The following is a 26,958-nucleotide window of genomic DNA, read 5'->3' as shown; positions in this document are numbered from 1 at the left end:
GGTGTCTATAGAGCAGAGTGTGTGGTGTCTATAGAGTGTGTGGTGTCTATAGAGTGTGTGGTGTCTATAGAGCAGAGCGTGTGGTGTCTATAGAGTGTGTGGTGTCTATAGAGTGTTTGGTGTCTATAGAGCAGAGTGTGTGGTGTCTATAGAGTGTGTGGTGTCTATATAGCAGAGCGTGTGGTGTCTATAGAGTGTGTGGTGTCTATAGAGTGTGTGGTGTCTATAGAGCAGAGTGTGTGGTGTCTATAGATCAGAGCGTGTGGTGTCTAAAGAGCAGAGTGTGTGGTGTCTATAGAGTGTGTGGTGTCTATAGAGTGTGTGGTGTCTATGTGGTGTCTATAGAGTGTGTGGTGTCTATACAGCGTGTGGTGTCTATAGAGCAGAGTGTGTGGTGTCTATAGAGTGTGTGGTGTCTATAGAGTGTGTGGTGTCTATAGAGCGTGTGGTGACTATAGAGTGTGTGGTGTCTATAGAGCGTGTGGTGTCTATAGAGCAGAGTGTGTGGTGTGTATAGAGTGTGTGGTGTCTATAGAGCAGAGCGTGTGGTGTCTATAGAGTGTGTGGTGTCTATAGAGCAGAGTGTGTGGTGTCTATAGAGTGTGTGGTGTCTATAGAGCAGAGTGTGTGGTGTCTATAGAGTGTGTGGTGTCTATAGAGCAGAGTGTGTGGTGTCTATAGAGTGTGTGGTGTCTATAGAGCAGAGTGTGTGGTGTCTATAGAGTGTGTGGTGTCTATAGAGCAGAGTGTGTGGTGTCTATAGAGTGTGTGGTGTCTATAGAGCAGAGTGTTTTGGTGTCTATAGAGCAGAGTGTGTGGTGTCTATAGAGTGTGTGGTGTCTATAGAGCAGAGTGTGTGGTGTCTATAGATCAGAGCGTGTGGTGTCTATAGAGCAGAGTGTGTGGTGTCTATAGAGTGTGTGGTGTCTATAGAGTGTGTGGTGTCTATAGAGTGTGTGGTGTCTATAGAGCGTGTGGTGTCTATAGAGCAGAGTGTGTGGTGTCTATAGAGTGTGTGGTGTCTATAGAGCGTGTGGTGTCTATAGAGTGTGTGGTGTCTATAGAGTGTGTGGTGTCTACAGTGCATGTGGTGTCTATAGAGCGGAGTGTGTGGTGTCTATAGAGTGTGTGGTGTCTATAGTGCATGTGGTGTCTATAGAGCGGAGTGTGTGGTGTCTATAGAGTGTGTGGTGTCTATAGAGTGTGTGGTGTCTATAGTGCATGTGGTGTCTATAGAGCGGAGTGTGTGGTGTCTATAGAGTGTGTGGTGTCTATAGAGCAGAGTGTGTGGTGTCTATAGAGTGTGTGGTGTCTATAGAGTGTGTGGTGTCTATAGAGCAGAGTGTGTGGTGTCTATAGAGTGTGTGGTGTCTATAGAGCAGAGTGTTTGGTGTCTATAGAGTGTGTGGTGTCTATAGAGCAGAGTGTGTGGTGTCTATAGAGCAGAGCTTGTGGTGTCTATAGAGTGTGTGGTGTCTATAGTGCAGAGTGAGTGGTGTCTATAGAGCGTGTGGTGTCTATAGAGTGTGTGGTGTCTATAGAGTGTGTGGTGTCTATAGAGTGTGTGTTGTCTATAGAGTGTGTGGTGTCTATAGAGCAGAGCGTGTGGTGTCTATAGAGTGTGTGGTGTCTATAGAGTGTGTGGTGTCTATAGAGTGTGTGGTGTCTATAGAGTGTGTGGTGTCTATAGAGTGTGGTGTCTATAGAGCAGAGTGTGTGGTGTCTATAGAGTGTGTGGTGTCTATACTATAGAGTGTGTGGTGTCTATAGAGTGTGTGGTGTCTATAGAGCAGAGTGTGTGGTGTCTATAGAGTGTGTGTTGTCTATAGAGTGTGTGGTGTCTATAGAGCAGAGTGTGTGGTGTCTATAGAGTGTGTGGTGTCTATAGAGTGTGTGGTGTCTATAGAGCAGAGTGTGTGGTGTCTATAGAGTGTGTGTTGTCTATAGAGTGTGTGGTGTCTATAGAGCAGAGTGTGTGGTGTCTATAGAGTGTGTGGTGTCTATAGAGCAGAGTTTGTGGTGTCTATAGTGTGTGTGGTGTCTATAGAGTGTGTGGTGTCTATAGAGCGGAGTGTGTGGTGTCTATAGAGTGTGTGGTGTCTATAGAGCAGAGTGTGTGGTGTCTATAGAGTAGAGTTTGTGGTGTCTATAGAGTGTGTGGTGTCTATAGAGCAGAGTGTGTGGTGTCTATAGAGTGTGTGGTGTCTATAGAGCAGAGTGTGTGGTGTCTATAGTGCATGTGGTGTCTATAGAGCGGAGTGTGTGGTGTCTATAGAGTGTGTGGTGTCTATAGAGTGTGTGGTGTCTATAGAGCAGAGCGTGTGGTGTCTATAGAGTGTGTGGTGTCTATAGAGTGTGTGGTGTCTATAGAGCAGAGTGTGTGGTGTCTATAGAGCAGAGCGTGTGGTGTCTATAAAGTGTGTGGTGTCTATAGAGTGTGTGGTGTCTATAGAGCAGAGCGAGTGGTGTCTATAGAGTGTGTGGTGTCTATAGAGTGTGTGGTGTCTATAGAGCAGAGCGAGTGGTGTCTATAGAGTGTGTGGTGTCTATAGAGCAGAGTGTGTGGTGTCTATAGAGTGTGTGGTGTCTATACTATAGAGTGTCGGGTGTCTATAGAGTGTGTGGTGTCTATAGAGTGTGTGGTGTCTATAGAGCAGAGTGTGTGGTGTCTATAGAGTGTGTGTTGTCTACAGAGTGTGTGGTGTCTATAGTGCATGTGGTGTCTATAGAGCAGAGTGTGTGGTGTCTATAGAGTGTGTGGTGTCTATAGAGCAGAGTTTGTGGTGTCTATAGAGTGTGTGGTGTCTATAGAGTATGTGGTGTCTATAGAGCGGAGTGTGTGGTGTCTATAGAGTGTGTGGTGTCTATAGAGCAGAGTGTGTGGTGTCTATAGAGTAGAGTGTGTGGTGTCTATAGAGTGTGTGGTGTCTATAGAGCAGAGTGTGTGGTGTCTATAGAGTGTGTGGTGTCTATAGAGCAGAGTGTGTGGTGTCTATAGTGCATGTGGTGTCTATAGAGCGGAGTGTGTGGTGTCTATAGAGTGTGTGGTGTCTATAGAGTGTGTGGTGTCTATAGAGTGTGTGGTGTCTATAGTGTATGTGGTGTCTATAGAGCGGAGTGTGTGGTGTCTATAGAGTGTGTGGTGTCTATAGAGTGTGTGGTGTCTATAGTGCATGTGGTGTCTATAGAGCGGAGTGTGTGGTGTCTATAGAGTGTGTGGTGTCTATAGAGCAGAGTGTGTGCTGTCTATAGAGTGTGTGCTGTCTATAGAGCGGAGTGTGTGGTGTCTATAGAGTGTGTGGTGTCTCAGAGTGTGTGGTGTCTATAGAGCGGAGTGTGTGGTGTCTATAGAGTGTGTGGTGTCTATAGAGTGTGTGGTGTCTATAGAGCAGAGCGTGTGGTGTCTATAGAGTGTGTGGTGTCTATAGAGTGTGTGGTGTCTATAGAGCAGAGTGTGTGGTGTCTATAGAGCAGAGCGTGTGGTGTCTATAGAGTGTGTGGTGTCTATAGAGCAGAGTGTGTGGTGTCTATAGAGTGTGTGGTGTCTATAGAGCAGAGTGTGTGGTGTCTATAGAGTGTGTGGTGTCTAAAGAGTGTGTGGTGTCTATAGAGTGTGTGGTGTCTATAGAGCAGAGTGTGTGGTGTCTATAGAGTGTGTGGTGTCTATAGAGTGTGTGGTGTCTATAGAGCAGAGTGTGTGGTGTCTATAGAGTGTGTGTTGTCTATAGAGTGTGTGGTGTCTATAGAGCAGAGTGTGTGGTGTCTATAGAGTGTGTGTTGTCTATAGTGTGTGGTGTCTATAGAGCAGAGCGTGTGGTGTCTATAGAGTGTGTGGTGTCTATAGAGTGTGTGGTGTCTATAGAGCAGAGTGTGTGGTGTCTATAGAGTGTGTGGTGTTTATAGAGCAGAGTGTGTGGTGTCTAACGAGTGTGTGGTGTCTATAGAGCAGAGTGTGTGGTGTCTATAGAGTGTGTGGTGTCTATAGTGCAGAGTGAGTGGTGTCTATAGAGCGTGTGGTGTCTATAGAGTGTGTGTTGTCTATAGAGTGTGTGGTGTCTATAGAGCAGAGCGTGTGTTGTCTATAGAGTGTGTGGTGTCTATAGAGTGTGTGGTGTCTATAGAGCAGAGCGAGTGGTGTCTATAGAGTGTGTGGTGTCTATAGAGCAGAGCGAGTGGTGTCTATAGAGTGTGTGGTGTCTATAGAGCAGAGTGTGTGGTGTCTATAGAGTGTGTGGTGTCTATAGAGCAGAGTGTGTGGTGTCTATAGAGTGTGTGGTGTCTATAGTGCAGAGTGTGTGGTGTCTATAGAGGGTGTGGTGTCTATAGAGTGTGTGGTATCAATATCAAAATATATTGATAAACATGAACATTTGTTTATGGTTGTAGCCACTCAACATTTGTAGTTGTTACAAATAAACCCTTTCTCTGTACTTATAACTTATAAGTAGATTTTTGTTATAGCTAGCTCTACAATGTATAATAGTGTTTGTTGCGTTTCAAACCTTAAGTTGTTTAGGGATTTAACCATACATTCTACTGGCAATAGATTTGGGATTTATTTGGCATACAATCCTTCCCTGTACACTATTCATTTGTGAGTGTACAAGACTATTAGGCTAATAATATTCTAATAATAATATTCTAATCGAACATACCACGTTGTAGTAGACATTGTCTCCCATATCAGTGGCACTGCTGTAGAGTGGACTGTTGTGGCCAGTGAACGGGTCCCATGCCCCATGGTAGTCGTAGGTCATGACATTGATGAAGTCCAGGTACCTGAGGGATCGATGTAAACCGAGTCTGGGTCATGTCCCAGTACGCCATCACACCATCATAACGCACAATGTTATCTTTTTACGGCCGCTCTCTTACATTGATACTTTGGCAATTTCATAACCGTTGTCAATGTTTCCCTTGCCTCCGGTCACGGCTGCGGTGAGCAGCAGTCTGGGACGCTTGGTGTCCATGGCTTCCTGCTCAAATGCCTCAAGCAGTTCCTTGAACCCAAAGTGTGTTTATTATACATCAAGAAACAAACAAAGCAGCTTCATCTTTCACAGCTCATACGAGATATACGGTAACTTTTCATCTTTCACAGCTCATACGAGATAGACGGTAACTTTTTCAACATCTTTCATAGCCCATATGAGATATACAGTAACCTTTTCATCTTTCACAGCTCATACAAGATATACGGTAACTTTTTCATCAGGGATGCGTAGGATGTGGTTGGGTTAACTCACCTGGCAGAGCATTGTGAATCATCAGGGATGCGTAGGATGTGGTTGGGTTAACTCACCTGGCAGAGCATTGTGAATCATCAGGGATGCGTAGGATGTGGTTGGGTTAACTCACCTGGGAGAGCATTGTGAATCATCAGGGATGCGTAGGATGTGGTTGGGTTAACTCACCTGGCAGAGCATTGTGAATCTCTGCTTGTCCTGCAGGGGGCTCCCTCGAGCACCAGGGTACTCCCAGTCCAGGTCCAGACCATCAAACCCATTGGTCCGCAAGAAGCTGATGGACGACTGGATGAACTTCTGTCGGTTAGCTGCAGTGGATACCATGATGGAGAACCTGTGGGATTGGGGTTACGAGCACAGATTGAGATTGGGTTACGAGCACAGATTGAGATTGGGTTACGAGCACAGATTGAGATTGGGTTACGAGCACAGATTGGGGTTACGAGCACAGGCTGAGGAGTCAGATCCATAGATAAATATGCGTGTGCTGTGCATGTGATGAACAGGTCTCAGACAGGCGTCTAGACGCCGGTGGAGATCATGTAGAAGTACAAACACTTAAACACACTCACTGGGATGTTCCAAAGTTCCAACCTCCAACAGCAAGCAGAGTCTTTAAAGACGGATTCCTGTCATAGACAAATAAAGACCATGCATCATATCTCAACTATAAGACCATGCATCATATCTCAACTATAAGACCATGCATCATATCTCAACTATAAGAACATGCATCATATCTCAACTATAAGACCATGCATCATATCTCAACTATAAGAACATGCATGTACTGTATCTCTACTAAGAGAAACGTCACAAAGGCAGAACGTGATGTTGAAGACAGTACATGGCTCAATAGGCCCTCTCATGAATACCAACCATTTCCCTACTTACTCCTAACTTACACTAGGAGCAGCTACTGCACACATACCTGCTCTTACACTAGGAGCAGCTACTGCACACATACCTGCTCTTACACTAGGAGCACCCACTGTATTATTGTATTTGGCTGCACACATACCTGCTCTTCAGGCCATTGAACGAGCTGTACAGGGTCTCATCATTCCACTCATAGGTGGCCAGTTGGTTGGAGTGGTTTATGATGGAGAAGGCGTAGATTAGATGGGTGCAAAGGTTTGGGTCCACATTTGCTGGCAGGAACCTGCCCGATCCAGGTCTATATTGGGACCAGTTGGTGAAGTAGCAGACCAGTTTGGTTGATGACACTGTGGAGCACATGTGCACAGTTAGGTATTGGCAGTTAGTATTGGCATGGTGCCAGACCAGGCTAGTACTTCACCAGACCAGGCTAGTGTATAAGTATAAGTATACATATATACTCTTTTGATCCTGTGAAGGAAATGTTGTCTCTGCATTTATCCCAATCCATGAATTAGTGAAACACACTCAGCACACAGTGAGGTGAAGCATTAAAACATTAAAACGCAGTGAGCTCAAGGTCAAGGTCAAGATAACTTTATTGTCCCCGAGGGGCTATTAATTTCACAGTCAGCAGACAGACATAAGGACAAGACACACAACAATACATAAAAACATAAATACCCTACAGGCTCTAACACAGTAATGAATCAAAATAAATATAGTTAAAACAGTTCTGCCAGACTGTTTAAAATGGAAATGGAAAAGTCGGGATAAAAGAGTTTCTGAGTCTATTGGACCTGCATCTGGGCCTGGAGTACCTACGGCCTGAGGGGAGTAGCTTAAACTGGCAGGACAAGGGATGGCTGGGGTCAGCTGCAATAGATTGGGCTTCTTTGCCACTCTTTTGGTGTAGGCGGCGCTCGGGGAGCAGTGAGGGGTTAGGTGCCTTGTTCAAGGGCACTTCAACCGTTCCTACTGGTCGGGGTTTGAACTGGCAACCCTCCCGTTACAAGTCCGAAGCGCTAACCAGTAGGCCATGGCTGCCCCTCAACCAGTAGGCCACAGTGCTTCACCAGACCAGGCTAGTACTTCACCAGACCAGGCTAGTGCTTCACCAGACCAGGCTAGTACTTCACCAGACCAGGCTAGTACTTCAGTCAGACTAAGATCAGACAATTAGACCGGTGTCTCCAGTGACACGTCTCTGAGTTTTCACCGATAAAACATAAAGGAAACTTGAGTCTGTGTCCAGACCACTGATTTGTATTGATAGTTGGTGTTAGAAAGGAATAATACAGTTTGTCCCTCAAAGGCCACTTACCCACATTAAGGCACGCCAAAAGGGTCAAACCTGACGGGGAGAAAGCTCATATTGCTTATTGCCATAGGATCCAAATATGGTAATGAGAATGTTGTTGTATTTTTAGAAAAAAGCAAAGATTCATTCTAAAGGTTGTTTTGATTTAGTATCAGGACTTACCCGCGATGAGTGTCAGCCTGGCCATAATGTTTTGGGAGCTGCTTCTCCTTGCCGAGCGTCTTGTCCTTTCTCTTGCCTATAGGCACTAGAGCAGTGGTGGACATGACATCACTTATACATGTCTGATAGGATGGGGAGGGGCCAACCAAAGGGGGGATGCGACATGATGCAACAGAAATCACTGCATTGGACCTGATAACTCAGATACAGCACAGCGTGCAGGAGCAGTGGGTGTGTGCAGGTGTCCCACTCAAGGTGAGCAGTGCAGAGAGCAGTGTGTGTCTGCAGGTGTCCTGTGTTTCACCCCAAAGTGAGGAGTGTGGATGTTTATCTGTACGGCGTGACTCAAAGGTCTATACTCTATAATCAGTAGGACATCCAGCTGATCACTATGTTCTGTTTTATATCATCTTAAGCTTCTGCTTTGAGGAACACCTTACAACACCTTGACAAATGTAAAAAATGAATGAACACCTTGAAAAATGTGAAAAATGAATGAATGCCCATTAATGCCCACTTGAAAACTCTAGATGCAACCCTGTTCCTTTAGAACCATTCTTCTTCATTAAGCTCCATACGTGTTTTAGGGTATTGATTCAAAATGAAGGTCCAGACGTGTTTTAGGGTATTGATTCAAAATGAAGGTCCATACGTGTTTTAGGGTATTGATTCAAAATGAAGGTCCATACGTGTTTTAGGGTATTGATTCAAAATGAAGGTCCATACGTGTTTTAGGGTATTGATTCAAAATGAAGGTCCAGAAGTGTTTTAGGGTATTGATTCAAAATGAAGGTCCATACGTGTTTTCAGAGTCTAGATTAAAATCCAAGTGTGACCATTTTGGCCCCTCATGGAGGATGATATATAATGAATATTATTTATTATTATAATTATATATAATGAATTATTCATTTATTTTATTACTATTTCTGTGACACCCATTGTCCTCTATAGCAGTGGTTTTCAAAGTGGGGGCCGGGGCCGTGAGGGGGTGCCAGGGGGGCCTCAGCACGTTGGAGGGAAAAATAAAAGCAACAAACAAATACATTTGAAAAGTTTAAAATATACCTATTACTATGAGGATTGTTATACAATGGCATTATAATAATGTGATGCATATCTAAACATTATATTTCCCATGATAATGACTGGAAATAATAGTAGAGTGATAGCTCTCATATAGCAGAAAGCCCCAAATACAATTTTTGCACACTGTATGCTCCATCGCAAAGTGCTTGTGGCTAAAATAATTATTAGGATTAGCTTAATGTATTTTACATTTGCCGTAGTATTGTCGATGGGTTTAATAACACATCAAGGGGGTCTTTGGCCAGAACCTAGAAGTATTTGGGGGGCCTTGTCGTGGAAAAGTTCGGGAACCCCTGCTCTATAGCATCATCTCTATCAAAACATATCTATGTTTTAAATTAATATAATTTTAAATACAAATAATGACTATTAGTTGCTCCATAGTGAGCACTTGAGAAGGACTCCACCAAGCCACAGTAAGCACTGGGAAAGAGTTGAATAATAAAAGCCTGGCTGTTGCGTAACATCAGATATGATAAACTAAGTGTATATTGGCTGTATGATAAGATTAAACATGTACTGTAAGTCTTTTTCAGTATTATCAAAGGTAATTTTATTATAAAAGATGATTAAGAATACATAATTTATAGCTAAATGTAATTTACTTCATTATTTGAGGGTAATGCATTTGTCTATGTAGGTACACATATTAGGTATATATTTCAAAGGTTTTCTACAGAAAGTTGCTTTACATGCAATAAATAGTTTTAGTGAATACACAGGAGTCAATTGCATTGCACCTTGGTGGGTGGATGTTGCAACAGTATTTGTGTTTCAGTGTACACAGCACCTTGGTGGGTGGATGTTGCAACAGTATTCACAGGTTCAGCTGTTCACAAGACAAATGATGAAAGCAAGTGTTGTTTTTGACATGTGGGATCTTGCAACATTATCAGACTTCAACGCAGACGGAACAACTTTCACAAACTCATGGTCTTATGGTCCACAAACACACACACACACACACACACACAAAACAAGTCTGTCTGTCTCAACCAGCTGTTGTGAAGAGCAAGCCTGATTTTTTAGGAGGCCAAAAACATGACACGTGTCCGATGGAAAGCATATTGAACTAAGAATAAAATAATAATAAAACAGTAATCCGTAGGGGACATTGGTTCATTAGTTGCATTCAAAGTAAACAGCTGAAATGTCTGTGGGCAGAGATGACTGTTGTGAGCTGCGTATTGCGTCACAGACCAAGCACAAGCAAGCACAGGAAGAGGCCGGGCCCGTCAGCTGTCTGTCTCAATTCTGGCCAACATTGCGTGATCTGAGCAGCCTGAGAGATAGAGTTTGTGACTCTCTGCCCCTGCCCTCTGTGAGATGCCCCAGTGCCCCAGGGTAACAGGGCAGTGAGATGCCCCCTGCCCCAGGGTAACAGGGCAGAGAGAAAGACAGATGCCCCACTGCCCCAGGGTAACAGGGCAGAGAGAAAGACAGATGCCCCACTGCCCCAGGGAAACAGGGCAGAGAGAAAGACAGATGCCCCACTGCCCCAGGGAAACAGGGCAGAGGCTCAGCCACTCTAAGGCCACATCTAGCCATTACACACTACAAAAACTCTATCTATTTTAAGGGCGCATGCATGGCCACAGGCCTGCAGAAAGCACAGACGGAAACATTCAAAGCCTTGATAATATTTGGCCGTTTCCCGGTTTTGTTCGTGCATTGGTCAACTAAAAATGTAGTAGCCTATATAGTACATCTACGTGCAATATCTTTACAATAACAACGCCTAATTACGACCTATTGATTTGGACAACTTTATACAGCCTTATAAAGGCTAAAGTTACCTTTAGTTTTGTTCCAATTTACCGTTGTGTATGGCTTTAAACATTGTGTGCGCTTTAACATCATCCTATAAGCATTATTCCAGCTGCGCTAAGGTTTTGACAAGCACCAAAATTTTGCCTACCTTGTTGTAGCCCATCTGAAATAACTCAAAACTTTGCTATGTTCCCTCCATCCTTTCGTTGTTTTCAAAAAACGTTTTATATACATGATGGCCTTGAAGTCTTGAGTTTGTGAATTCGCTTAAATAAGCTTATTATGTGCTGTTAACCAGCAACCATAGACAGTAAAAGAAAGCAGCAAGTAGCCTTGGCTACAATTTCTGTAGTTGCTGCGTCCATTCATTGTTATTCTCTCTCCTGCTCAAACAAAAGTTGTGCGTGCATTAAGTTGATGATAACGTGTTTAAAAACTCTACTTTACATAAAATATTGTAAATAGCTTACTGTCATAGCCTGGCGGGCCATCCTATATCATTGAAATGTATAGTCTGGAATCGACCCATTCACCTCGCTTAATCCAAGGGGCTGGCAGAGAATTGTCTTTCAAACTGCCTAGGTATGCAATAGGCCAGCGCTACGACCAATCAGAACAAAGAGCAGGATGACATGGCCAGAGCGATGAAAACAGTGAACGGGGAAGTAAACTTTTACCGTATCCGGTCGGCAAAACGGCAAATACATCCTTCTTCGAAAGGAATGACTTAAGTGCATTGTGTTGCTCAACTTTCAAAGAAAATCACAAGTCCAACTCCTACAAAGTTGACGCCAACGCCGATTCAAACAACCGCTCTTCATTCGCCATAGCCACCTTCCCTGTTGTTCACCATCGCAGGACTGTCGTCATCCTGTTAAGCCTGCCTTAAGACTCTCTAACAAAATAGAGCGATGTGATTGGATGACGTCCACGGCGTCAGCCAATAGAAATCCCTATGGTTTGCTACTAGACGTACAGGCTGAGCAAATTAATTTGCCATCTAGATTTCTAGGCTACTACTGTCATGCAGTTAATGGGATACTGTGCAGAGTTGGAAAGTTAGGTCAACTTGGAAACTGTTTCTCGTTGTTGAGTTGCCTGTTGGTAAGGTACAGCCGTAGCTTACACCTGCAGGAGCGCTTGCTTGGGCGCCTGTGTTGCGCAATACACTTTGCTCCTCTCATCTATAAGACACAGTTCCCATTTCTCCAAACCATACATAATTACAAGGACAAATATTGTTACACGAGGGAAATCAGTGTGGTGTCCGATGTGAAAAAACAGGTATAAATCTAGCGAACACATTTCCACGAATCACGGATGTGTTGATGACATAAATTAGGAAATATTAGAGGACTTAATGAGACGTTGAACTGCATGCCGATGCCACTTAACCCAAATGCCCCAGCAGCAGCACGGGAGAGGAGAGCTTATCTGACAGATCTGCATTGTCTATAGTGAGGTAATGTTAGATTACATTGCAAAAATATCACTATGCATTCATAACCTCGTGATTCAGTGAGAAGGGCAGAGAGGGCAGAAAACATCGGAAAGTGACATTTCTGTATTACATTTTGTTAAGAGGAAAAATCAATAGCAAACTGTTTCCAACTGACCATAGCGCTGTGAACCGTTCCTGGCTGTGCCTGGCAAATCCGCCATCATAATAGCAATCCGCTATGGAACAAGCGTGCCTGTTGTTAAAGGGAATGTGAGATGACGCTCTGATTGGTTTATTGCACGTTACGCCCAAACCACACCCATGAATAATGTAGCTACTACAGACCACCCCATTTTAGATTTGCGTCGGGCACAACAGTCATTATCCCGCCGGTAAAATAGAAATAGCGCCCAAGATCCGCCCACAAAGCGATTTGCGCAAGGTCAATTGCGCTAAAGTGCAAGATAGAGCCCTAAGTCTTCTTAAAGCAACACCAAAGAGTTTTTGTACCTTAAAATAATGTTTCCAAAATCGTTTCAGTGGTTCATCAACTCGTAACAGGGTAAACAGCACTTCTGCATTCGCTTCGCGGCCCTCTATCGGCTATAATAAGTTTGTCAGATCGGGTAGCAGATCTGTAGTTCGATGTAATGAGACATAAGAAACTACAAATTTGACTTGCATCTAATGTCGCAATACATCGTACTTTCATAAAATCATGCAACATATTCTACCTTGTCTGTGGACATCGTTATTTCCAAAGCTGGTGCTGAATAAACAAATAGTGCGTGCGACAGAGGAAAAGTTCTTTGGTGTTGCTTTAAATGAAATCACAATGATCTTTTGAGAGAGCACTCGGTAAGTCTCTTCATACTAAAAACAATATCAAATAGATGTTTTGATCTCCATATAAGATGAGTGAACCTTGGTCAGTTCACGTGTGTGTAACACGTGTGGTCAGTTCCGTTTGCTGTCACACTTGTGGCCTGGCAGAGCACATGCAGGGTGCGGTGTGCACATGGGGGTCACATTTCTGCCTGAGGGCTAAAACACCTCCGCACGCAACGTGACACCGTTGACATACTTCCAGACCACATTTGGTAAATAGCTACAGAGTTTCTGACGACGAAACATACCAGGTCTGTAATATTACCTTGTAATGACGCCACCCATGATCCACAGCTCATGGTGAATTGTAGGTATGGCCATCTTTCATGTGCATTATAGACAGATAGATAGATACTTTATTTATTTATTGGGGAAATTCAAGCAAATTATTGCCATCACCCATTTCCTATAGCATTAGGTAACTACCTACAGTACTTGAAAAACTGATATCAATTGAGGATTAACAGGTTTATTGCCACATTTATTATTTAGCAAATTAGTTTACAAATGATCAGAGTAAAATTGTTCTAAAGTGCACATACTGTACAAAACCAATGTAATATATCCAAGTCTAACATACAAAAGCTTGCTAAACTGCATGAGGAAATATCCACCAGTCAAGAGAGGGTTAAAAGCATCTGACCCACACACCTGCAAAAACCTCATTAACATGAAGTGCTTCAGTGTTATTGCTTTATTAAACGCTTACTTCCTCTATTAGTGCCTCCTTTTGTTACCGCACAAGAGAAATCACCGGCTATCAGTGCAATCAACAATACAGGAACTCCTACACAGAGCATCAGAGATTCTAATGTCTCATGAAGTTGTTATAACCACAAGGAGAACAAAACAATGAGAAATGAAACAGGGAGCGTTGATATGGTATGAGGAGATCTTTTGTTCATGACCAGGAGGAGGTGTCGGGTGGGTATTGCTTTAGAGGTCAATGTGCAGAATAGGAGTCACACTAGGCTGCATCCTCTTTCTCTTCCACATCTGAGATGACGGGACGTTCTTCCTGTCTGAGCACAACTACACTAGTAGATAAACAAACGTGCATTAGAACACGGAGAGAACCTACCCAGAATGCTCTGGGATTGGTTTGGAATGTAATGGGTGAATTAAGGACCACCTCGTAAACACACTAGGGGCTCTAATTTCACCCTCATACTTGTAATAACATCTTAAACACACTCTGGGTTCTAATTTCATCCTCCTCATGCTTGTAATATAAGAAAACATCTTCAACACACTAGGGGCTCCACCATCTTGCATTTGGGCCTCATGAGTTTGAACTTTAAACATCACTGATATTGGTATAGCCCGTTAAAAACTGAAGAATGTGCAGAGATTGTGTGTACTATAGTTTTGTAAGCTTTAAAACACTACTGTTCATATATTTGAAGAATGAGGGCAGTTTGATCAAAAGGCAGACCAGTCGTTAATGGGCAGAGAAAAACACCCAGAGATGGTCAAGAGGTCAGAGGTCATGGGCTAAAAAAGAACAAAAAAAACCCAGAATAAATAGCTTTTGCTGAGCCGCAACACAGCACATCAAATACCGCCACCATAGCAACCGCCACCATAGCAACGCCATCATTCTCCTCAGTCTCTTAGTCTTTATCAACATGATAAAACACTCCTCCCCCACACGGCTGTTACCTCTTTATGCCCTTTCGTTTGAAAAGATTAAAAACAGGACAGGATCATGTTGGTAAATTATCTGCATAAAGGGAGCAGCCTTCTCCTGTAAAACGACCTTGTGTTATTTCCCAAACTGAGCTACGACCTTGACAAAAGCACCACGTTAAGTCCAGTGTTCTCCCCCCTAAGATCCCCTCGTGTGCAGCGGAATCTATGTCCTCTGTGTGACTGACCCGAGGTGAGAAACCCTCTCAGGTGAACGCAGCAGTGTGTGGGCAGCTGTTGTGAGGTCCGCAGTGGCGCTCTGCTGCCCACAGGGGGCGCTGAACTAGGCCAGTGTGTATATGGTGTTGGCCGGCGAGGTGGCCTCTGAGCTGTCGTGGTCTCTATCTGACCGCTCGCGCTTGCTGACGCCTGTGTACTGGCCGATGAACGAGCCGTCCTCGTTGAACTCGATCTCCCCTCCGTCGCCGTAGTCCACCAGGCTGTCGTCGCTCTCCGTCCTGCCCATGATGCCGTCCACCGAGTCCGCTCTCCTCTGCCTGATGTCCTCCTCCCTGGGGACAGAGCGCCGGTCACCACGCGCACGCTCACCACACGCACGCTCACATGCATTACACCACACGCACGCTCACATGCTCATAGCTGTTGTCTACTGTATGTGCTCACATGCTCATAGCTGTTGCCTACTGTATGTGCTCACATGCTCATAGCTGTTGTCTACTGTATGTGCTCACATGCTCATAGCTGTCTACTGTATGTGCTCACATGCTCATAGCTGTCTGCTGTATGTGCTCACATGCTCATAGCTGTTGCCTACTGTATGTGCTCACATGCTCATAGCTGTTGTCTACTGTATGTGCTCACATGCTCATAGCTGTCTACTGTATGTGCTCACATGCTCATAGCTGTCTACTGTATGTGCTCACATGCTCATAGCTGTCTACTGTATGTGCTCACATGCTCATAGCTATCTACTGTATGTGCTCACATGCTCATAGCTGTTGCCTACTGTATGTGCTCACATGCTCATAGCTGTTGTCTACTGTATGTGCTCACATGCTCATAGCTGTCTACTGTATGTGCTCACATGCTCATAGCTGTCTACTGTATGTGCTCACATGCTCATAGCTGTTGCCTACTGTATGTGCTCACATGCTCATAGCTGTTGTCTACTGTATGTGCTCACATGCTCATAGCTGTCTACTGTAAGTGCTCACATGCTCATAGCTGTTGCCTACTGTATGTGCTCACATGCTCATAGCTGTTGTCTACTGTATGTGCTCACATGCTCATAGCTGTCTACTGTATGTGCTCACATGCTCATAGCTGTCTACTGTATGTGCTCACATGCTCATAGCTGTTGCCTACTGTATGTGCTCACATGCTCATAGCTGTCTACTGTATGTGCTCACATGCTCATAGCTGTTGTCTACTGTATGTGCTCACATGCTCATAGCTGTTGTCTACTGTATGTGCTCACATGCTCATAGCTGTCTACTGTATGTGCTCACATGCTCATAGCTGTTGCCTACTGTATGTGCTCACATGCTCATAGCTGTCTACTGTATGTGCTCACATGCTCATAGCTGTTGTCTACTGTATGTGCTCACGTGCTCACATGCTCATAGCTGTTGTCTACTGTATGTGCTCACATGCTCATAGCTGTCTACTGTATGTGCTCACATGCTCATAGCTGTTGTCTACTGTATGTGCTCACATTCTCATAGCTGTCTACTGTATGTGCTCACATGCTCATAGCTGCCTACTGTATGTGCTCACATGCTCATAGCTGTCTACTGTATGTGCTCACATGCTCATAGCTGTCTACTGTATGTGCTCACATGCTCATAGCTGTTGCCTACTGTATGTGCTCACATGCGCATAGCTGTTGTCTACTGTATGTGCTCACATGCTCATAGCTGTCTACTGTATGTGCTCACATGCTCATAGCTGTCTACTGTATGTGCTCACATGCTCATAGCTGTTGCCTACTGTATGTGCTCACATGCTCATAGCTGTCTACTGTATGTGCTCACATGCTCATAGCTGTTGTCTACTGTATGTGCTCACATGCTCATAGCTGTTGTCTACTGTATGTGCTCACATGCTCATAGCTGTCTACTGTATGTGCTCACATGCTCATAGCTGTTGCCTACTGTATGTGCTCACATGCTCATAGCTGTCTACTGTATGTGCTCACATGCTCATAGCTGTCTACTGTATGTGTTCACATGCTCATATGCTCATAGCTGTCTACTGTATGTGCTCACATGCTCATAGCTGTTGCCTACTGTATGTGCTCACATGCTCATAGCTGTCTACTGTATGTGCTCACATGCTCATAGCTGTTGCCTACTGTATGTGCTCACATGCTCATAGCTGTCTACTGTATGTGCTCACATGCTCATAGCTGTTGTCTACTGTATGTGCTCACATGCTCATAGCTGTTGTCTACTGTATGTGCTCACATGCTCATAGCTGTCTATTGTATGTGCTCACATGCTCATAGCTGTTGCCTACTGTATGTGCTCACATGCTCATAGCTGTCTACTGTATGTGCTCACATGCTCATAGCTGTTGTCTACTGTATGTGCTCACATACTCATAGCTGTTGCCTACTGTATGTGCTCACATGCTCATAGCTGTCTACTGTATGTGCTCACATGCTCATAGCTGTTGTCTACTGTATGTGCTCACATGCTCATAGCTGTCTACTGTATGTGCTCACATGCTCATAGCTGTTGTCTATGGTATGTGCTCACATGCTCATAGCTGTCTACTGTATGTGCTCACATGCTCATAGCTGTTGTCTACTGTATGTGCTCACATGCTCATAGCTGTCTACTGTATGTGCTCACATGCTCATAGCTGTCTACTGTATGTGCTCACATGCTCATAGCTGTTGCCTACTGTATGTGCTCACATGCTCATAGCTGTCTACTGTATGTGCTCACATGCTCATAGCTGTCTACTGTATGTGCTCACATGCTCATAGCTGTTGCCTACTGTATGTGCTCACATGCTCATAGCTGTCTACTGTATGTGCTCACATGCTCATAGCTGTCTACTGTATGTGCTCACATGCTCATAGCTGTTGCCTACTGTATGTGCTCACATGCTCATAGCTGTCTACTGTATGTGCTCACATGCTCATAGCTGTCTACTGTATGTGCTCACATGCTCATAGCTGTTGCCTACTGTATGTGCTCACATGCTCATAGCTGTCTACTGTATGTGCTCACATGCTCATAGCTGTTGTCTACTGTATGTGCTCACATGCTCATAGCTGTTGCCTACTGTATGTGCTCACATGCTCATAGCTGTCTACTGTATGTGCTCACATGCTCATAGCTGTTGTCTACTGTATGTGCTCACGTGCTCACATGCTCATAGCTGTTGTCTACTGTATGTGCTCACATGCTCATAGCTGTCTACTGTATGTGCTCACATGCTCATAGCTGTTGTCTACTGTATGTGCTCACATTCTCATAGCTGTCTACTGTATGTGCTCACATGCTCATAGCTGTCTACTGTATGTGCTCACATGCTCATAGCTGTTGCCTACTGTATGTGCTCACATGCTCATAGCTGTCTACTGTATGTGCTCACATGCTCATAGCTGTTGCCTACTGTATGTGCTCACATGCTCATAGCTGTCTACTGTATGTGCTCACATGCTCATAGCTGTCTACTGTATGTGCTCACATGCTCATAGCTGTTGCCTACTGTATGTGCTCACATGCGCATAGCTGTTGTCTACTGTATGTGCTCACATGCTCATAGCTGTCTACTGTATGTGCTCACATGCTCATAGCTGTCTACTGTATGTGCTCACATGCTCATAGCTGTTGCCTACTGTATGTGCTCACATGCTCATAGCTGTCTACTGTATGTGCTCACATGCTCATAGCTGTTGTCTACTGTATGTGCTCACATGCTCATAGCTGTCTACTGTATGTGCTCACATGCTCATAGCTGTTGCCTACTGTATGTGCTCACATGCTCATAGCTGTCTACTGTATGTGCTCACATGCTCATAGCTGTCTACTGTATGTGTTCACATGCTCATATGCTCATAGCTGTCTACTGTATGTGCTCACATGCTCATAGCTGTTGCCTACTGTATGTGCTCACATGCTCATAGCTGTCTACTGTATGTGCTCACATGCTCATAGCTGTTGCCTACTGTATGTGCTCACATGCTCATAGCTGTCTACTGTATGTGCTCACATGCTCATAGCTGTTGTCTACTGTATGTGCTCACATGCTCATAGCTGTTGTCTACTGTATGTGCTCACATGCTCATAGCTGTCTACTGTATGTGCTCACATGCTCATAGCTGTTGCCTACTGTATGTGCTCACATGCTCATAGCTGTCTACTGTATGTGCTCACATGCTCATAGCTGTTGTCTACTGTATGTGCTCACATACTCATAGCTGTTGCCTACTGTATGTGCTCACATGCTCATAGCTGTCTACTGTATGTGCTCACATGCTCATAGCTGTTGTCTACTGTATGTGCTCACATGCTCATAGCTGTCTACTGTATGTGCTCACATGCTCATAGCTGTCTACTGTATGTGCTCACATGCTCATAGCTGTTGTCTACTGTATGTGCTCACATGCTCATAGCTGTCTACTGTATGTGCTCACATGCTCATAGCTGTTGTCTATTGTATGTGCTCACATGCTCATAGCTGTCTACTGTATGTGCTCACATGCTCATAGCTGTTGTCTACTGTATGTGCTCACATGCTCATAGCTGTCTACTGTATGTGCTCACATGCTCATAGCTGTCTACTGTATGTGCTCACATGCTCATAGCTGTTGCCTACTGTATGTGCTCACATGCTCATAGCTGTCTACTGTATGTGCTCACATGCTCATAGCTGTCTACTGTATGTGCTCACATGCTCATAGCTGTCTACTGTATGTGCTCACATGCTCATAGCTGTCTACTGTATGTGCTCACATGCTCATAGCTGTTGCCTACTGTATGTGCTCACATGCTCATAGCTGTCTACTGTATGTGCTCACATGCTCATAGCTGTCTACTGTATGTGCTGTATGTGCTCACATGCTCATAGCTGTCTACTGTATGTGCTCACATGCTCATAGCTGTCTACTGTATGTGCTCACATGCTCATAGCTGTTGCCTACTGTATGTGCTCACATGCTCATAGCTGTTGTCTACTGTATGTGCTCACATGCTCATAGCTGTCTACTGTATGTGCTCACATGCTCATAGCTGTCTACTGTATGTGCTCACATGCTCATAGCTGTCTACTGTATGTGCTCACATGCTCATAGCTGTTGCCTACTGTATGTGCTCACATGCTCATAGCTGTCTACTGTATGTGCTCACATGCTCATAGCTGTTGTCTACTGTATGTGCTCACATGCTCATAGCTGTCTACTGTATGTGCTCACATGCTCATAGCTGTTGCCTACTGTATGTGCTCACATGCTCATAGCTGTTGTCTACTATATGTGCTCACATGCTCATAGCTGTCTACTGTATGTGCTCACATGCTCATAGCTGTCTACTGTATGTGCTCACATGCTCATAGCTGTTGCCTACTGTATGTGCTCACATGCTCATAGCTGTCTACTGTATGTGCTCACATGCTCATAGCTGTTGCCTACTGTATGTGCTCACATGCTCATAGCTGTTGTCTACTGTATGTGCTCACATGCTCATAGCTGTCTACTGTATGTGCTCACATGCTCATAGCTGTTGCCTACTGTATGTGCTCACATGCTCATAGCTGTCTACTGTATGTGCTCACATGCTCATAGCTGTTGTCTACTGTATGTGCTCACATGCTCATAGCTGTCTACTGTATGTGCTCACATGCTCATAGCTGTTGCCTACTGTATGTGCTCACATGCTCATAGCTGTCTACTGTATGTGCTCACATGCTCATAGCTGTTGTCTACTGTATGTGCTCACATGCTCATAGCTGTTGTCTACTGTATGTGCTCACATGCTCATAGCTGTCTACTGTATGTGCTCACATGCTCATAGCTGTTGCCTACTGTATGTGCTCACATGCTCATAGCTGTCTACTGTATGTGCTCACATGCTCATAGCTGTTGTCTACTGTATGTGCTCACATGCTCATAGCTGTCTACTGTATGTGCTCACATGCTCATAGCTGTCTACTGTATGTGCTCACATGGACTCTGTTGTTTAACCAGTGGTCTCTGTTGAAGTGGTACAACATCCTAAAGGTTGTATCAGCGATGGCGGGGTAACATCACTTCTGTTGACGTTCCAACAAAACAGAGAGCTAGCTCGCTACTCCCTCCCCCTCCCTCCCGTGCAATTGAAACTCTCCTGAACGCGCATCTCATTGGTTATTGGTTGGAACTCTTTATTTTGCCTTTAAGTGGTTGGCAACACTTGTTGGTAGCAATTGTTTTTGTGTGCAGATCCCAGAGCCTAGGCTGCCTACAGAGACATGTTTTTTAAAAAAAAAGCCTGCTTATGGGGCGGATCGTTAGGAAAGATTAGATGAATGTGATCATTTATGTTTGGGCCTGCAATCGCTGATACAACCTTTAAGATACAACCCACTCCGTCCAGCACCTTTTTGTGGTTTGACTCTGTAAACTCAGGCCTTTACTGCAAAAGAGCTTAATGCCGTCAATTTCCCCTGTTGATGATGTATTTAGCAAACCTTTCTCTAAACATGAGAAGAAAACTGTCTAACCACAGAAATAGTGATGGGAGTTTTATTATGGTATGACAGTAGCCTACGTACCGTCTGGTGTAGGGAAGCGTAGGAACACGAGTTATCCTGGAACATGTGAAAAGTGAAAACAGCTTTAGTGTTTATCAAACACAGTTATGGAACTGTAGCAGAATGTTCATGAATAAACAGTCACACAGCAGCCTTGAAACAATGCAAAAATCTCAAGAATCAGTATTGTATAACCACTACCACAATGCAGAAATAATCTCAAGAATCAGTATTGTATAACCACTAACACACACAAAGACACAAACCAAAGCAAACTGAGTGTTAGAACATGGTGTTGTGAGTTAATCTGGCCACACGTTGCCATGGTAATGACAGTCAGTGCACACACAGCTTCTCATACCTTTCGAGAGACCTGCAGTGGCACGACGAGAAAAGAAAAAATGCAAAACAACGTTTACAAATTCAGAAAAGTAGAAAATAGAAAGTTAACCAGAGTTTATAAAAATAATCTGGGGTGTGATGTAGGTGATGACTTGTCCAAGGGGATCATCTCATCTTTGTTTAACAAAATAAAATCATGTCAGCACCTCAAAATACCCTTCCTTTTATGTGTCGCAATGAGTACTTCCCACTGAAGGAATCTAGTTAAATATTGAAGAACTTTAAACTGCAGTTAAAATAGCTAGATAATCAGTTACAAGAGGAAACAAACTTGATTTGCAGACAAGCAAAAAATGCTAATATGATAAAATGTACTCTTTGGTCTTTCACCATATCCCACAATCTAAGCCCTTTCAGAACATATCAGCAGTTCTATGGCTCTTTAGAACAGATCAGCAGTTCTAGGGCACTTTAGAACATATCAGCAGTTTAGGGCACTCTAGAACATATCAGCAGTTCTAGCGCACTCTACAACATATCAGCAGTTCTAGGGCACTTTAGAACAGATCAGCAGTTCTAGGGCACTTTAGAGCAGATCAGCAGTTCTAGGGCACTGTAGAACATATCAGCAGTTCTAGGGCACTCTAGAACATATCTGCAATTCTAGGGCAATCTAGAACAGATCTGCAGTTCTAGGGCATTTTAGAACAGATCTGCAGTTCTAGGGCACTGTCCAATGAGATATTAACTCACCGATAGTCAAACGTTCCCTCCTGGTCTTTGTCATCCAGTGGTTCCAAGCAAAAGTCCTTTTTATCCCTCACTTGCAAGATACAAAGACAGAAACCACTTTTTCAATAAATACTTATCATATTATTAAATAAATAATTATCATATTATTTGACATAATTAGCATATTATTATGAACATCATATCATCAGTGCATTCATTATATATAATAAATGGGTTTTATGGACAACAGTACATTGCTAAAAAAAGTGTATATAAAATAGGGCCTGTTCATTAGGTCTTTAGTGTTCATTAGGTCTTTAGTGTTCATTAGGTCTTTATAAAATAGGGCCTGTTCATTAGGTCTTTAGTGTTCATTAGGTCTTTAGTGTTCATTAGGTCTTTATAAAATAGGGCCTGTTCATTAGGTCTTTAGTGTTCATTAGGTCTTTAGTGTTCATTAGGTCTTTATGAAATAGGGCCTGTTCATTAGGTCTTTAGTGTTCATTAGGTCTTTAGTGTTCATTAGGTCTTTATAAAATAGGGCCTGTTCATTAGGTCTTTAGTGTTCATTAGGTCTTTATAAAATAGGGCCTGTTCATTAGGTCTTTAGTGCAACTGATGGTAGATCACCTGGATATTTGCCCCCTCACCTGGATATTTGCCCCCTCGGCTTCTCTTAATGAAGAACACAACGAGCATGATGATCACCAGGAGGGCAATAGCGCACATCAAACCAATGAACCAGCCCTGTGTGGCCAAGTCCACCTGATCTGTGGAGTAAGCTGTAGAACACACACACACACACACGCGCACAGACACACACAGACACACACACACACACAGAGACACGCACGCACGCACACACACACACACACACAGACACACAGACAGACACACACACACACACACACACACGCACGCAAGATAGATTAGCACATGATACTCATAGTCACTGCTCTCCCCCTATCCCAGAACGTGTGATATCTTCCTCAGGATGATGTCTGACCCTCAGTGAAGTGTGGTGACTCCTCGGTGTAGAACTCTCCGATGCCGACCTGCGTTTGGGCGGCTACAGAGAACTTGTAGCGTGTGTAGCGGTCAAACCGCTGGACGGAGAAGTACGTCCTGTTTGGAGGTAACTGCTCCTCACGGATCTTCTCCCCTCTGCTTGCGTTCACTTGGAGCACAATGCACAGTTCAGTTACGACAAACACTCAGAATGCACAGTTCAGTTACGACAAACACTCAGAATCAGTCTAAAGGCATGACGTGATATTTGAACACAAATCAGTCTAAACTCTAAAGGCATGATGTGATATTTGAACACAAATCAGTCTAAAGGCATGACGTGATATTTGAACACAAATCAGTCTAAACTCTAAAGGCATGATGTGATATTTGAACACAAATCAGTCTAAAGGCATGACGTGATATTTGAACACAAATCAGTCTAAACTCTAAAGGCATGATGTGATATTTGAACACAAATCAGTCTAAAGGCATGATTTGAACACAAATCAACAGTACTCTGCTCTCTCTCTGGCAAATACACACTTTTCTTAGAATGACATGGTAATAGATAGCATAAAATAGAAAGATATTGGATATGATCTTGACGATGAAATGTTTAGTCAGTGAATTGTTTAGAGGAGTTGACCACTTACACAGCTGGTATCCTGTTAGAATGTCCACATTAGTCCACTTACACAGCTGGTATCTCAGCACAAATCCTGTTAGAATGTCCACATTAGTCCATATCCTGTTAGAATGTCCACATTAGTCCACTTACACAGCTGGTATCTCAGCACGTATCCTGTCAGAATGCCGTTGGGTTCCGCCGGCCGTTCCCACTCCACGTAGATGGTGTCCAGGTGTCGGTGCTGAATCTTGAAAGAGCGTGGAGCAGAGGGCACTGTAGAGGTCAGAGGTGACAGAGCGGTTAGGAGCAGGGTAATTATAGTTAACGGACAGCACTGTAGAGGTCAGACCGGTTAGGAGCAGGGTAATTATAGTTAACGGACAGCACTGTAGAGGTCAGAACGGTTAGGAGCAGGGTAATTATAGTTAACGGACAGCACTGTAGAGGTCAGACCGGTTAGGAGCAGGGTAATTATAGTTAACGAAAATTAAGACTAAAACTAAAACTAGCTGTGAAAGTATATAGTTAACTGAAATAAAAATAAAAACTAAAGTTCTCTAAAAAACAAAAACGACAATGAACAATGCAAAACTAACTAAATAGAATTAAAGGTAGTTCGCACTGTGTTGCTGTACATCTTTCTCCAGTTCTGATTGAGACACTGGCCTATGGAAAGTATATGATCTTATAAAAGGATAATACCTGATAAAAATTATCTTAAATATCCTTTTCCTCTAAAATATCAGATTATTTAGGGACACTGGCCTGTAAATGTCCTTTTCCTCCAAAATATCAGATTTTACTCTTTCATTGCACCTTTTTCGGCATTTCTAAATCAAGGCATTCCTCATATAACCTGAAAAACTAAAACTAAAACAAAAATAAAAACTAAACTGAAACTAGATCATTCTGCAGAAATAAAACTACTTTTGCTTTTGTAAAACTAACTTAAACTGAAATCAGAAACCAAACTGAAAGACTAAATAAAAAAATAATGAACATTTAAAATCCATAATCACTCTGGTTAGGAGTCATTCATTCATTATTATTTTATTTATGCACACTGTCAAAATAAGGACACTAAGAACTAAGAAACTTCATGAAGAAATGCAGTTGAAACCACATGAGGTTAACATGCCATACCGCCCTCTAGTGTCTGGAACTCAATAGTGCTGCTTGGCGGCCCCTCGTAGCGGCTGTTGGCCACCACTATGTACATCCTGTAGTTGCTGTAAGGGGTTAATCCCGTCAGGTCCCCAGACAGCCGAGGGCCCGATGCTGCGAAACCTTTGGACTTGCTCCGCCTGCTGACACTTAGCCACGGCAGCTGGCTGCTCTCTCTCCAGTAGTACACCTGCAGGACACAAGGGGACACAGCACACGTCAGGCAGAACCTGCAGGACACAAGGGGACACAGCACACTTCAGGCAGAACCTGCAGGACACAAGGGGACACAGCACACGTCAGGCAGAACCTGCAGGACACACAGCACACGTCAGGCAGAACCTGCAGGACGCAAAGCAAACAGAAGCTGCAGGACGCAAAGCAAACAGAACCTGCAGGACGCAAAGCAAACAGAACCTGCAGGACGCAAAGCATACATACGCAAACATACAGTAAACATGCACCAGCACGTCCAGCAGTAAACATGCACCAGCACGTATAGTACAGGTTCCAGCACGTATAGTACAGGTTCCAGCACGTCCAGGTTGGTCCTTGTTACCTTGTACTCCTTCAGCGCTCCCATGATGCTGCTGTGGGGGACGGGCAGCCAGTTGACCGTCACTGACGTGCTCTCCATTTCAGACACGCTCAGCTCCGACGGAGCTTCTAGAGGCCCTGCACAAGCCAGGCACAACACAGCCATCAATTCAAATCAGTCTATTTCAGTAGGGTCCATTGCATATACAATTATTAAATAAATAGAGTACAATAAAATAAAGAATAAAAATATAATAAAAGAATCATCTTATAGCACTAGTAAAAGTGAAACATACATGATCAATATATCAATCAATTAATCAATAAATCAGTCAATGAATCAATCAGTCAATGAATCAATTAATTAATCAATCAATCAGTCAGTCAATCTACAGTATAGTCTCTCTGGTATCTACATCTACATATCTATAATCTCTCTGATATCTATATATCTATAATCTCTCTGGTATCTACATATCTATAATCTCTCTGGTATCTACATATCTATAATCTCTCTAGTATCTACATATCTACAGTCTCTCTGGTATCTATATATCTATAATCTCGCTGGTACTGTATCTATATATCTACAGTCTCTCTGGTATCTATATATCTATAATCTCTCTGGTACTGTACCTACATATCTATAGTCTCTCTGGTATCTACATATCTATAGTCTCTCTAGTCTCTCTGGTATCTACATATCTATAGTCTCTCTGGTATCTACATATCTATAGTCGCTCTAGTCTCTCTGGTATCTACATATCTATAGTCTCTCTGGTATCTACATATCTATAGTCTCTCTGGTATCTACATATCTATAATCTCTCATGATTTTTTTTATTGGTTAAGTGGTCCTTGGTCTGAAAAAAGTTTGAGAAACACTGATCTAAATCCTACCATCATGCAACAATGAATGACATGAATGCAACAATCATGAGACACAAATAAATTTTTCTTGACATAAAGACTGACATAATATATATGCAAGCATGATCACATCATACTTTCCCAGATATGGGTAGCCTATACTGTCTTGAAAACTATATAGCCTAGCATAATAGATGGCCCTTACAATGACCAAAGACCTTAAAATTACACTGAAAATAGCCTGGGCCTCAAAGGACTGATGTGATATGACAGCCACCCCCCCCCCCCCCCTCCCCGCCACTGGCAAGCTGGGCCTACAATATCAGTCCCCGCAGACTGTTGTTATAATTAGCAATATTGCGAGAGTGAAAACTAATGACATGGTGTCCCTGCTAATATAAATTCATTGATGCCTTTAAGGTGTGATGAAAATGTTACGGCAGGAGCTCTATGCACACAAATGACCTACAACCCAGAGGACTAA

General features: G+C 43.5%; 2 protein-coding genes across 3 annotated transcripts in view; both read right to left on the bottom strand.

The window, feature by feature from the left end:
• LOC143114067 (acidic mammalian chitinase-like) overlaps positions 1–7,695 on the bottom strand; it is a 30,358-nt gene extending 22,663 nt beyond the window's left edge. The window contains exons 1-7 of the mRNA XM_076275498.1: positions 7,609–7,695; positions 7,450–7,479; positions 6,268–6,472; positions 5,819–5,875; positions 5,415–5,580; positions 4,876–5,000; positions 4,656–4,779 (exon numbers count right to left, since the gene is read on the bottom strand). Coding sequence (XP_076131613.1) covers positions 4,656–4,779; positions 4,876–5,000; positions 5,415–5,580; positions 5,819–5,875; positions 6,268–6,472; positions 7,450–7,479; positions 7,609–7,633 — 732 coding nt within the window. The 5' untranslated portion in view covers positions 7,634–7,695. The remainder of the gene's footprint in view (positions 1–4,655; positions 4,780–4,875; positions 5,001–5,414; positions 5,581–5,818; positions 5,876–6,267; positions 6,473–7,449; positions 7,480–7,608) is intronic.
• A 5,554-nt stretch (positions 7,696–13,249) lies between these two features.
• Positions 13,250–26,958, bottom strand: part of nfascb (neurofascin homolog (chicken) b) — a 33,427-nt gene continuing 19,718 nt past the window's right edge. For both annotated transcript variants that reach the window (XM_076275879.1, XM_076275878.1), the window contains 8 exons: positions 25,627–25,742; positions 25,047–25,257; positions 24,054–24,176; positions 23,271–23,441; positions 22,915–23,046; positions 22,286–22,355; positions 21,212–21,247; positions 13,250–14,997 (listed from right to left, as the gene is read on the bottom strand). In XM_076275879.1, coding sequence (XP_076131994.1) covers positions 14,769–14,997; positions 21,212–21,247; positions 22,286–22,355; positions 22,915–23,046; positions 23,271–23,441; positions 24,054–24,176; positions 25,047–25,257; positions 25,627–25,742 — 1,088 coding nt within the window. In that variant the 3' untranslated portion in view covers positions 13,250–14,768. The remainder of the gene's footprint in view (positions 14,998–21,211; positions 21,248–22,285; positions 22,356–22,914; positions 23,047–23,270; positions 23,442–24,053; positions 24,177–25,046; positions 25,258–25,626; positions 25,743–26,958) is intronic.

This window comes from Alosa pseudoharengus, unplaced genomic scaffold (genome assembly GCF_046254945.1).
Source record: "Alosa pseudoharengus isolate Yale_2024_CS ecotype anadromous, Long Island Sound unplaced genomic scaffold, YU_APseudo_1.1 YU_APseudo_1.1_scf_9, whole genome shotgun sequence".
In the NCBI taxonomy this organism is placed as follows: domain Eukaryota; kingdom Metazoa; phylum Chordata; class Actinopteri; order Clupeiformes; family Clupeidae; genus Alosa; species Alosa pseudoharengus.
This window is presented reverse-complemented; position numbering and strand designations above follow the sequence as displayed.